At 36.8% G+C, this 13,156-nt stretch overlaps 1 protein-coding gene across 8 annotated transcripts in view; it reads left to right on the top strand.

The window, feature by feature from the left end:
- PTBP3 (polypyrimidine tract binding protein 3) overlaps window positions 1–13,156 on the top strand; it is a 122,228-nt gene that overhangs the window by 102,699 nt on the left and 6,373 nt on the right. For all 8 annotated transcript variants that reach the window (XM_040481963.1, XM_040481962.1, XM_040481961.1 and 5 more), the window contains 5 exons: window positions 2,624–2,701; window positions 5,316–5,455; window positions 5,706–5,739; window positions 8,762–8,854; window positions 9,956–10,172. In XM_040481963.1, the coding sequence (XP_040337897.1) occupies window positions 2,624–2,701; window positions 5,316–5,455; window positions 5,706–5,739; window positions 8,762–8,854; window positions 9,956–10,172 (562 nt within the window). The remainder of the gene's footprint in view (window positions 1–2,623; window positions 2,702–5,315; window positions 5,456–5,705; window positions 5,740–8,761; window positions 8,855–9,955; window positions 10,173–13,156) is intronic.

Below are 13,156 nucleotides of genomic sequence, written 5' to 3'. Positions count from 1 at the left end.
TCGAGCCCTGCGTCAGGCTCTGGGCTGATGGCTCAGAGCCTGGAGCCTGTTTCCGATTCTGTGTCTCCCTCTCTCTCTGCCCCTCCTCCGTTCATGCTCTGTCTCTCTCTGTCCCAAAAATAAATAAATGTTGAAAAAAAATTTTTTTTAAATAAAAAAAATAAATGTTTGTTTATTTTTGAGAGAGGGAGGGAGAGAGTGTGAACAGGGGTGGGGTAGAGAGAGGAGACAGAGGATCCGAAGCAGGCTCTGAATGCCAGCAGAGAGCCTGATGCCGGGCTCGAACCCACGAACTGCGAGATCATGACCTGAGCTGAAGTCGGACACTTAACTCACTGAGCCATCCAGGCGCTCCAGTCTTCTTGTGTTTTAAAAATACCTCATTTGCCCTCCCCCCAATTTCAGTAGCTTACAGCAATTAACATTTATTTCTTTCACACCCCTGACATTTATGCAGCTGTGAACCCATTCTTGCAGCACTCCTTCATATGTATTTGTGATCTAGTGCCCAGTTTAAAAGTGTCATTACATTACATTACATTCTGGTGCCAGAGAGTAAAAAATAGGAGAGCTGATGTAAACCCGTAATGCCTCTTGAAGGTTCTTTATAGAGAGGTGGTGTATGTCATATCGCTGTGTACTCCTAATTAAGTGCAGTGGGAATTGCATAAAGATGTGTGCAAGTCACAGTACTAGCCAGAGTTATACGGAAGGGGCAGGTAAATACTTGGCAACAATAATGCAATCTACTATATATCTCTTCATATGTTTAACTTTCTAGCACAGATTTTCATAATTACTCATATCCATGTTGAAGCCTCTTTGTTAAGTCTTTATGCCTTAAATATAGTTATTTCTGTTGTAAAAATGAATCATTTTAGGAGCGCCTGGGTGGCTCAGTTGGTGTCCGACTCTTGATTTTGGCTCAGGTCATGATCTCACAGTTCTTCGATTGAGCCCCACATCAGTCTTTGCTCTGGCAGTGTGGAGCCTCCTTGGGATTGTCTCTCCCTCTCTCTGTGTCCCTCCCTTTCCCTCAGAATAAATAAATAAACTTAAAAAATCTTTTTAAATCATTTTTCTGTATGGTCTTGAACCTACTTGAATATAAGTTTAACAAGGACAGTTCTTCCTTAGCACTAGAAAAATGCTTGACTCTCAGTGTGCTCTCAATAAATGTTACATTCCTCTTACTTCATCACTTAATTCTGTCAGTTATCTCATTTTTTGTTATCTTCACTTAACTGTCAGTTCTCCCTGCCAGCTCTATCCCTGAAGTCTCTTAATGACTATATATTTTCTTGAGTTATTTTAATAAATCACAACTACATATTTAACAGATTCTGTTAACTATTTTTAATGAAGAGAATAAACTTTTTGAGTTTTTAATTCCTCTGGAAAATACAGCCTACATATTTCTTCCCGTAAATATGCTCATCAACCTATCATTAAAAAGAAAAAAACCTCTCCCTTTGACTCTTAAAGTCTAACTTCTCGATATTGCTCTAAAACTTCTTTACTTTTTATATTTCTTATTCTCTTTGACTTCTCCTGAGCCCCCACCCACTTAAACACTGTTCCTCTAGATCCTGAGGGGTTATAATTCTCTGTTTTGTTTTTTTTCTATTTCTAAGGCTGTTCTCTTTTTCTTAGAATGTTCATCTTCTTCCTCTGTCACTTAAATGTACTAATACTCCATTCCATTTTTGGAATCCATTAAAGTATCCATTAATACTCTCTTCCATTTTTTGTCTTCTGTCTTTTTAAAAAAGTGTAACTTTTTTTCATATGGCTTTCACGTTTATTTCTACATAGATGATTTACAGATCTGTGTCTTACTTTTTCTAAGTATGCCTTCTCATTTCCACTTGTGTCTTACCATCACCTCAACCTTGACATGTCCGAAATCACATTGTCTTGCGACTAGTATTGACTTCTCCATTGGAACTAACTCCTGTTTTTCTTGATGGTCACAGTCCCCAGGCTTCTGGAAAGAAAGGAAATAATACCAGCATTTGTTTAGCATCTGGTATGCAGTAGGCACTGTGCTTTTCAATTACATAATGTCTAGCTCAAGTTTTACTTCCTGAGACACCTCCAAACAATCACAGTGAATCCTCTGCATTTCCTTCTTAGACCACTTGCAGTACATTTGTGTTTAAACCATTAGATCTTCAGTATAATTCATACAATTGTAGTTTGTAAGCCTTTCAAAAGTAAGGATTTTTATTTCATATTTTCATCACCACCGTACCATCTAGGTATAGTACATTTCAGTAAGTATTTGACATAGAAATTTTCACATAGAAATAGTGCTCTAAATAAGGGCATGAATCTCAGCCTAAGTAACAAAACAAAAGAAATGAAAATGAAGTAACTAGTAACTCAAAACTAAATAACAGCTAAGCTGTACTCTTGAACCTTGAGCCCAGGTGAAAGAGGTTAGGCTCTGGAAGGGGCAGAGGCTCTTTACTTACACATTAGGTATCACCTTTTGAACAAATCTTTATTCCATAACAGTATCTCTTTATCAATAGTATACCATCATAAAACTTTTTTTATTGCTTTGATAACCATATCTATACAAGGTAGAATATTTACTTCAGCTTTTCTTCCCCATTAGGTGCACCAGGTATAATTTCTTCACCATATGCAGGGGCTGCTGGATTTGCCCCAGCCATTGGATTTCATCAAGCTACAGGTGACTTTTTAAAGTTGAATTTGAAACAGTTTTTCAGTGATCTGTATGTTCTAAGAGCTTATCAAGATGAAAAACATCACTATATTTGAAGGATTTACAATAAATGCATTATGTATATCAACCATAGGAATGGCTCATTGTATGATGCACAGCTTCCTTGTCTTTACAGCTCATTCCCTGTGGTTCCATTCTCAGTCCCCAAATTCCATTATATGTCCTGCTTCTTTTATACTTGTTATTGACACAGATATACTATAGGTTGACTATATTAAGTAGCCTGACATTTGCCTTTTAGATTACTCTATGAATTGTATGAACTGCTTCTATCTTTGCTAATAAGCTTATCAATTACATGTTGAATGGACCTGTGTCTTATTTACATTTAGGTTCTTGATGCCTTTGATGGCCTTCAACACATACTATGCAGTCAGTAAATACCTGAATTAATACATATTAAATATTAAATCCTTTCTTATATCATTAATGGTTTCAGAGGATTACCATAGAGAGTATGCATGCTGTTTATTTTAGGAGATATATATATTTTCTTAGCTAATAGAGATAATTAAGAGATAGCAATTGGTTAATACTTTGATAATGTAAACAAAATAAATTCGATCATAAGTTCAGGAAAAGAAAAAATTTACTTTATGATTTTCTCTTTAATGCCTAAAGAAAACACTATGGTTGGTGATTAGAAGAGTGGCATAATGTTAAGCCTAGTGTACATATGACATTTCCAGTTTCCAGCTGATTTATGAGTATAACTGTATTTTAAATTGCAACATAACTCCTTTCTGTCAGTAATCTTCATATTCTGCCCCTCTAATCTTGGGAATTTTAACTGCTATCTTTGATAGAGAGGATGAAGTTGACTAAAAGAGAAAATATGATAAGGTTGACATTTAAGTTTTATGTTTTTGGTGGTTTTAAGAAATCTTAATACATGTTTAATTAAATGAATATTCTACCTATTCCATTAAAATGAAGGCATTATACATTATTTTTATTTATTTGAAGCTCCCCAAAGTTTAATTGATAAACATTTGGGAGTAGTGATATATGGTTTCCTTCATCTTAGATATATTTTTTAAAATTTTTAATGTTTATTTATTATTGAGAGACAGAGACAGAGCATGAGCATGGGAGGAGGAAGAAAGAGGGGGAGACACAGAATCTGAAGCAGGCTCCAGGCTCTGAGCTGTCAGCACAGAGCCTGACACGGTACTCCAAAACACGAATCGTGATATCATGGCCTGAGCCGAAGTATGCTTAACCGACTGAGCTACCCGGGGCCCCTTGATATTTCTTTTTGACACACACCGTGTGTAAATCACCACAGATATTAAGGAAGAGGGGAAAAAATGCATTTAGGAGACTCCTGAGTTGATAAGACTTAAGCTTCAGTAGAGGGTAGATACATACATACACACACACACACACACCCCGCATACGGATATAACATACTACACACCGTACCATATAGCTACGTTGTACTACTGGTGATATGTAATAAACCTACACAGGTTATTCAGAAGTTGCAGTGTTGGATTGGAGGGGCATGGGAAGAGGCCATGTAAAGGACCCATTGAATATCGATTTCATGGGGAAAATATCCAGCCTGAGAAAGTGGTCTGCAGAGTTTTAAAACTCAGGAGGATGATGGTCGTAATGACCTCATTGGATGGTCAAGCAGAATAGTCTGAATGTAAAGTATATTGTTTAATTATGTGATTTGTGGGAAAGTGACCAGACCGTATTATAAGGAACTTTGAGCTTAAAGAATCAAGAAATACCATTAAGGAACTGGTTTATTTTACATAAACTAGAGATTTTGCCTTAGATAATTTTTAAGCTGAGAACACAAATAGTAGGACCTTCTGTAAAAGTAAAGTGCTATTTTAGGCATAGGATATAGTGTCAATATTCCAGTATTACCAAACTTGAAATAGTTCTGGACTATCTAGGGGAATAGAGAGCTCTGAAAATTCTCACTACAGAAGAATACTGAACTCTATAAATCAATTATTGATGGTTATAATATTTATATAGCACTTTACAGGGTTACAGGGTTTTTTCCCACAAAATACTTCTCTTATACAGAATGTTTTGTATTCTGAATGCCTGGTATACAGTCCAGTGATTTTTAGTGAATTTACAGAGTTGAACAGCCATTGCCACAGTCCACTTTTAGGACATGTAATACTTCCTAGTCACAAATATGACTTTTGCTGAAGGGCTTTTTTTTTTTTTTAATATAATTTTGTGGTAAAAGCCAAATGAAAAAATACATCTACCTTATAGGGATGTGCTAAAATATCTTTGAAGAAATGGAGCACTTAACAGTTGATAGATCCTCTAATGACTTTTAAGACCAGTGAATTCAGTTGCTCTGCAAAATTCTGTATTATAAATAACAGAGTACTGACTGTGATGATGTCAAAGAATAAGGATCTTGACTTCTAGGCTAACTGGCCTTTGATATTTTTATGGTAGCTTTGACTTATTTTCTTCTATATTTTTGCTTTCATCTTCATTTATTTACTTAAGCTATATCCAGTGTTGTAATTCCCCAGATAACCAGTATATGAAATGCTTTTGATGTTTTAAAAAGGTATATCAGTCCCAGCTGTTCCTGGAGCTCTGGGCCCTCTCACAATCACCTCCTCTGCTGTCACTGGAAGGATGGCCATTCCTGGGACTAGTGGTGTACCAGGAAATTCTGTTCTGCTTGTCACCAATCTCAATCCGGATGTGAGTTGAAAATTATTTTATAATTTTACTCTTTTCAGGAGGAGGTATCATAGCTTCTGGTCTAGGGTTATATTCAAATTAAAATGTTCAAGTTTATTTCAAGGATTTTTATTAAAATTCATCACTAGTATATATAGAAGAAGCATATAAAATCAGTGCTTTATACAAAGTCAGCTGCTGTTTTTATAAGTAAACTTACTTTAATTGTTTTACTTAGACACTTATATTTTGTGTTATCCTTTTCAAACAGCTTATCACACCACATGGGCTTTTTATCTTATTTGGTAAGTTCTTTTTTGCTGTTTTTAATGTCTGTAATGTGGATTAAACATGTTTCGTCATTCAGTAATATTTATCGATTGTCTTTATGTGCTAATAAATAGTGTGTTTGACACTGAAGATAGAGAAGGAAATAAGTAAGACTTAGTAAGTGATTACAATTACAATAAAGTTTTATGAAACGGGAAATAGAGATTGTAATAGGAACGTGTACTTAGGAGACCTAACCTAGCTGAGAGAATCAAAGGTGGTGTACCAATAGAAATGATAGTTAAGCTGACTTGTGAAAAATGAGTAAGCATTAGCCAGGCAGAAAGGAAGGGCATGTGTGCTTTCCCAGATGCTAGCAATGCGTGAGAGAGCTCCTGGAACATGGAAGTGAAGGAAGCCACTTCCCACTGGAAAGTGTTGAAGCTGAACAGATGAATACGGACATGGTCAGGAAGAGCTTTGTAACTAAATTAAGGAGCTGGATTTTTAACCTAAGAACAGTGGGAAACCGTTGAATAGTTTCAAGCAGAGAAGAGGCATAATGAGATTCAGGTTTTAAAAATAGTCTCCAGGGGCACCTGGGTGACTCAGTCAGCTGAGCGTCCAACTTTAGCTCGGGTCATGGTCTCACAGCTTGTGAGTTCGAGCCCCACATAGGGCTCTGTGCTGACAGCTCAGAGCCTGGAGCCTGCTTCGGATTCTGTGTCTCCCTCTCTTTCTCTGCCCCTAACCCCCTCACATTCTGTCTCTGTCTCTCTCAAAAATAAATAAACATTAAAAAATAAAATGAAAATAGTCTCCAGACCTTCTAATAGTGTTCCTCTCTTAGTTAAAAAAAAAAATGTTAGCATGTACTCCTAATTTATATATGATTATTTATAAACTTTATCCACCTTTTACTGTACTCATTATGTATAGTATAATATGCACAAATAGAAATATAAGAACAACGAAATAAGTAATCAGTATTTTACAGATTTTTATTAACGGTGAAACTTCATAAAAAACTTACTAACATTTAGTGAGAAATATTATTTAATATGTTTCATTATTTAAAATCTTTTCCATTCTGGGGCGCCTGGGTGGCGCAGTCAGTTAGGCGTCCGACTTCAGCCAGGTCACGATCTCGCGGTCCGTGAGTTCGAGCCCTGCGTCGGGCTCTGGACTGATGGCTCAGAGCCTGGAGCCTGTTTCCGATTCTGTGTCTCCCTCTCTCTCTGCCCCTCCCCCGTTCATGCTCTGTCTCTCTCTGTCGCAAAAATAAATAAACGTTGAAAAAAATAAATAAATAAAATAAAATCTTTTCCATTTTGAATCTGTATTCTCAGCTTTGATTCCAAGTTCACTTTATTTTAGTGCTTGATCTTAAAGGTTGTCATAACGGGAAATGATAGCTCATAAAGATAAGCAATTTAAGTGGAAATATTTCATTGTCACTGTACCTCATGATTTAGTAATTTTTCAGTCTAATCCACTCGTTTTCATTGTACTTTACCTAGAAAAGTTCCATTTTTTCCTCTTGTTAAATAAATCAGCTGATGTTGACAACTGCATTAGAATATTTTTTTAACAAATGGGGTTAATAAATGGTACTCTTTATTTGGAAGTTTTAATAGGCTAGAAAATTGTTTCAAATTTTTGAGTGGATAATAGGTTTTTAGACGATCTTTTTGAGGTATAATTTATAACCATATAGTTCACCTGCTTTAGGTACATAAATCATTCATTTTTAGTAAATTTACATCATTGTGCAGCCATTACTACATCCAGTTTTGAACATTTCTATCATCCCACAGAGATTCTTCATACTCATTTGTAGTTCTTAAAAAAGTAAAGTTTTTATTCATGACACATTCATGTAATTTTCAGTAACAAAATTATGTATTAATGATAAATTTTCACATGTCTCTTTAATAACTAATGTACATTTCTTTCTAAAAGTAGTTAATTTCTTACTCGTTTAAAAAAATATCACCCTCAACTTGAAGAACAAATTATATGTATTATTTTTTTAATGTCTGTTTCAGCCACTTGTCACTTCTGAGAAGGACAGCTAATTTGGAATTCAGAATACTTGTCTTTTTTAAAAGTACCATTCATCTCTGACTTTAGTTGCTGTTAGGTGCTTGCCCACCGGATAACCAGCACTCCTTTTGTGTCCCTTGAAGATACTCATAGTCATTTTTTTTGTCACATAACAAAGTGTGGTTATGGTGCTACTGATATTTAAGGGTCTTATTTTTATTATATTGGTGATACCCTCTAAGCATGTAAACTGCAATCTATTTTGATATATTGAATTTTAAAAAAACAATATTTTTCCTATTGTAGAAATTTCTGCCTATAATTTCATGCATATATTAAAAAATTAGTAAAATATAGTTTTTCATATTAGCTTATATAATCAACTCAGTATAAATAGGAGTTTGACTATTTTCCCCCTACACCCCAATCATTTTACCAGTCCTTTGGAATATTAGATCCCCTTTGGGGAAGACTAATACAGAAAAATTGGTTGTATTGAGGTCAGTTGGGAGGCTGTTACGGTAGTTTAGATGTGAAACGATAATGGTAGCTTTGATGGTGGTGAGGATGGGGAGAAGTGGACAAATATAAGAGATATTTAGGCCATAAAATCAATGGATGCTGGTGATTGGGTGATTGACTAAATGGAAAGGAAAGGGAGAACTTAAAAGATGAGTCCCAGGTGTCTGACTGGAGCAAATATATGAATGATGATAATATATATCGGTAGAGTTGGTGAACACTGGAAGCGGGGAGAGAAAAGGGGAAATGAATCCATTTGGGACATACTAAATTTGAAGTGTTTATGGGACATCCAAGTGAAAAGGGTTGAGTACATTAATAGATCTAGAACATAGAAGGCAAATTTGTTAATTTGGAGCACGTGTGTGGAATTGCCCAGGGAATATGTATATGAGAAAAGAAGCCTTCTTTAAATGTATGAGTAAAATTGAACATTAAACGGGCATTTTTTTTTGTTTAATTAAGGTTTTGTTTTGTCTTTTCCATTAGGAGTATATGGTGATGTACATCGAGTGAAGATTATGTTTAATAAGAAAGAAAATGCCTTGGTTCAGATGGCAGATGCAAGTCAAGCTCAGCTAGGTACTATGGTTAATAGTAGTAATGAAAGCCTCCTCCTTTTGTATGTGAATTTGCCTATAAAATAAATTTCTAGGTGGTAGGACTATCATTTTACTGAAGGGTACCTTCTTATGCAAATGTCTTCATTATTATTTGAGCCTACTTCTGGTTTAAGATTAAAAAAAGAGGGGCACCTGGGTGGCTCAGTGGGTTAGGCGTCTGACTCTTGATTTCGGCTGAGGTCATGATCTCACAGTTGTGAGATCGAGCCCCACATCGGGCTCTGTGCTGGCCATACAGCCTGCTTGGGACTCTCTCTTCCTCTCTCTGCCCTTCTCCCTTTCAGGCTCGAACTCTCTTTCAGGGGGAAAAAAAAAGGTTAAAAAATAATTATTGCTCTTTGAAGTCTGAAGTTCGTTTATCTACTTTAACATATTGTTGATGTTTGGACCTTTATAAACTCTAGGTTTTTTCCATTAAGTATAAACTAATAAATGTGACTTTTTTTTTGTTTCATTTAATTTTGTTTATTTATTTGTTTTTCTTCCAAATTAAGTTTTCTGTAACTGTTTCATGGCTTAAAAGTTTGAGCACACTTCATAATAATGGTGTAAGAAAGTTGCATTCCATGCCCTTATAGTTCATAGTCACAGTGGCTCTTAAAATATTACTAGTCAGATTTTTTTATTAAAAGAATGTGTTGCCAGGGGTGCTGGCTGGCTCAGTCGGTAGAGCATGCAACTCTTGATCTCAGGGTTATGAGTTCAAGTCACTTTGGGCATGGAGTCTGCTTTTAAAAACAAAAAACAATGTGTTGCTTGAGATTAAAATACTTTATTCAATAGCCATTTCCTAAGCACTTGTTCTGTGCACTATGGAACTTTCTAGCACTCTGCTAGAAAGATAGTTATTTTTTGTTTAATTGCTTCTCTTTCATCATAGTAAAGTCATTTAATACATTTCTATATGTAAGAGTTTTTGAATTTAAAACTATTATAACACCCAGAACTGGCAATATAATTTTAAATGATTAAATAAAAGAATTTAATGATAATTTAGACAAATTTTACAAGAACTTTATCTTAATACCCAAACTTTTCTTAATTTTCTTCTATGCACTAGCCATGAACCACCTGAGTGGGCAGAGACTTTACGGAAAAGTGCTTCGTGCTACACTGTCCAAACATCAGGCAGTTCAGCTTCCCCGAGAGGGACAAGAAGACCAAGGTCTGACTAAGGATTTTAGCAATAGTCCTTTGCATCGCTTTAAAAAACCTGGCTCTAAAAACTTCCAGAATATTTTTCCACCATCAGCCACTCTGCATCTTTCCAACATCCCGTATGTACCTAATTAATTATTATTCATTTAGATGATTAATAGTCTACAGTATATGGTTTGGGAGAGGTAGAAACTCTGAAATTATTGTAACGTAGCAGTTGTCCTAGTCACCAATTTCTTATAAGATGACTTATTTACCATCATGTCTTAAAGTCATATCTCTAGTCATACACCAAAAGTGAAAGATAAGTTTCTTTCCAAATGGAGAATTAGCAACTAGTTACCTTTCAGTTATAAAAGGGCATAAAAATAAGTTTATGCAGAAATATTCCATTGGTACATACTTGTTCATCCCTTTGTATAGAAGTAAAGAATTAATATAACAAACTCAAATAATTTATGTGTCTAAGAATATGGTAAATATGAATTTTCTATTCTTTATCTACAAGTTGCAAAACCATGTATATGTTAATTACTCTGGGGCACATAGTGGCTCAGTCAGTTAAGCATTTGGACTCTTACTTTTGACTCACATCGTGAAGTCAGGGTTTGTGAGTTTGAGCCCCGCACCAGGCTCCACAATGACAGCACAGAGCCTGCTTGGGATTCTCTCTCCCTCTCTCTGCCCACCCCACCCCGCACCTCGTGCATGTGCGCATTTCCTCTCTCTCTCTCTCTCTCTCTCTCTCTCTCTCTCTCTCTCTTTCTCTCTCTTTCTCAAAATAAAAAATAAGCTTTTAAAAAAATAGGGGTGCCTGGGTGGCTCAGTCAGTTGAGTGTCCAACTATGGCTCAGGTCGCGATCTCACAGTTTGTGAGTTCAAGCCCTGCATCAGGTTCGCTGCTATCAGCATAGAGCCCGCTTCAGCTCCTTGGATCCTCTGTGTCCCTCTCTCCATCTCTTCTCCACTCCTGCGGTCTTTCTCTCAAAAATAAAATAAATAATTTTTTAAATGTTTATAAAAGCTAAAAATTACTTTATTGTGACTACTCCATTTTAACCAGTGTTGTAGGAGACTTGTTCTTTAGTCATCATCTTTTTTTTTTTTTTTTAAGTTTATTTATTTATTTTTGAGACAGAGACAGCTGAGTGGGGAAGGAGCAGAGAGCAAGGGAGAGAGAGAATCCCAAGCAGGCTCTGCACTCTAAGCACATATGAAGATGGCAGTTGTATGTAACTTAATCTAATACATGAAAAGAGAATAAACTTTGGAAAGAGTGGCGTTGTGTATGGCCATGTGTGTAGAAATTTAAAGACTTGAGGGAATGGAGAAGGGTAAAAAAGTTCTAGAACATTATTGAGAATGAGAATGGGGATGAATAGGAATAGAAAGTAATTACCCAAAATAATGTTGAGTGCTCAGGCTGCCAGCTAGTCTCTGGGTAGGCTACCTGAAGGAACCTTGAATCTGAATTGGACAATGGCCCAAATCTCATGCCAGCTAAGAAACTGGAGGAGTCCCTTAAAAAATCTCTAGATTATGTGGATCTAGAAATGCAGCAGCTCATCATTATGGAGACAGAGCGACAACATATTTGGATACCAGGGCAGGCTCTTGTCATTATTACCCTCTTAAATACATTATCTAGGGGCTGGTCTCAGGTTGCAGCCTACATAGGATGTGTAGGCAGAAGAGGGAGAGGACATTAATATTTTCTGAACCATCTACCAAGTTCTGGGCACCATGCTGGCAATTTACATTTGTTACCTCATTTAATCTCCATATAATAACCTTTTAAAAAAATGTTTATTCATTTTTGAGAGATAGTGTGCACGAGAGCAAGGGAGGGACAGAGAGAGGGGGACAGAGAATCCAAAGCAGGCTCTGCACTGACAGCAGAGAGCCTGATGCAGGGTTTGAACTCACAGACCAGGAGATCATGACTTGAGCCAGTCAGATACTTAATTGACTGAGCCACTAAGGTGCCCCCATTTTAACCATTTTTGAGTGTGCAGTTTGGTGTACATTCACATTAAGTACATTCAGATTGTACAACCATCACCTCTGTCCATCTCCAGATTCTTGTCATTATCCCAAATTGAAACTCTGTACCCATTAAGAGTAATTCCCCATTTCCCTCTACTCTCCAGTCCTTGGTAACCACTATTCTTTCTTTCTTTCTCTGTTAATTCATACCTAAAAACCTTTGAAATAAAGTCATTTGTTTCATTTTATCAGTGAAACTCAGGTTTAGTACCTTACTCAAGGTCATACACCAAATGAATGAGAAATAGAATGTGAACTCAGATCTGTCTCCATGCAGAACCAATCATTGTCCTCCTGAACCATCCTTACTGGCTGTTATGAGATGAGATACAGTGTTCTTAAGACAGTATGGCAGTTAAATCATCTCATAAGAAATTAGTGAATAGGACAACTGCTATGTTGGAATAATTTAGTCAGTTGACTCTCATGTGATAGGCCATTATATTAGTTATCTAAAATGTTTATTAGCTGATACTGTTACTGTGATTCAGGAATACAGAGTGGCTTAGCTGGTTAGTTTTAACTTAGAGTGTCTCAAAAATTTGAAGTTTTAACTGGGGCTACAGGATCCACTTCCAAGGTGGCTCACTTACTTATGAATCTAGTTGTTGACAGGCAGCCTCAGTTTCTTGCCACAAAGGACTTCTCCATATGGGTGTTTGAGCATCCCTCTGAAAGAGTAGCTGGTTTCTTCCAGAGCTGATGATTCAAGGGAGGACAGGGTGGGAATTGCAATGTCTCATAGCCTTAGAAGTCTAACACGTCAGGACCCCTGGGTGGCTCTGTTGGTTAAATGTCCGTCTTCAGCTCAGGTCATGATCTCTCAGTCGGTGAGTTCGAGTCCAGCGTCAGGCTCTGTGCTGACAGCTCAGAGCCTGGAGCCTGCTTTGGATACTGTGTCTGCCTCTCTGTCTGGCCCTCCTCCACTCATGCTCTGTCTCTGCCTCTCAAAAATGAGGGGCGCCTGGGTGGCTCAGTTGGTTGAGCGTCCGACTTCAGCTCAGGTCACGATCTCGCGGTCCGTGAGTTCGAGCCCCGCGTCGGGCTCTGGGCTGAT

Source organism: Herpailurus yagouaroundi, unplaced genomic scaffold, assembly GCF_014898765.1.
Source record: "Herpailurus yagouaroundi ecotype Mexico unplaced genomic scaffold, PumYag 160, whole genome shotgun sequence".
In the NCBI taxonomy this organism is placed as follows: domain Eukaryota; kingdom Metazoa; phylum Chordata; class Mammalia; order Carnivora; family Felidae; genus Herpailurus; species Herpailurus yagouaroundi.
This window is presented reverse-complemented; position numbering and strand designations above follow the sequence as displayed.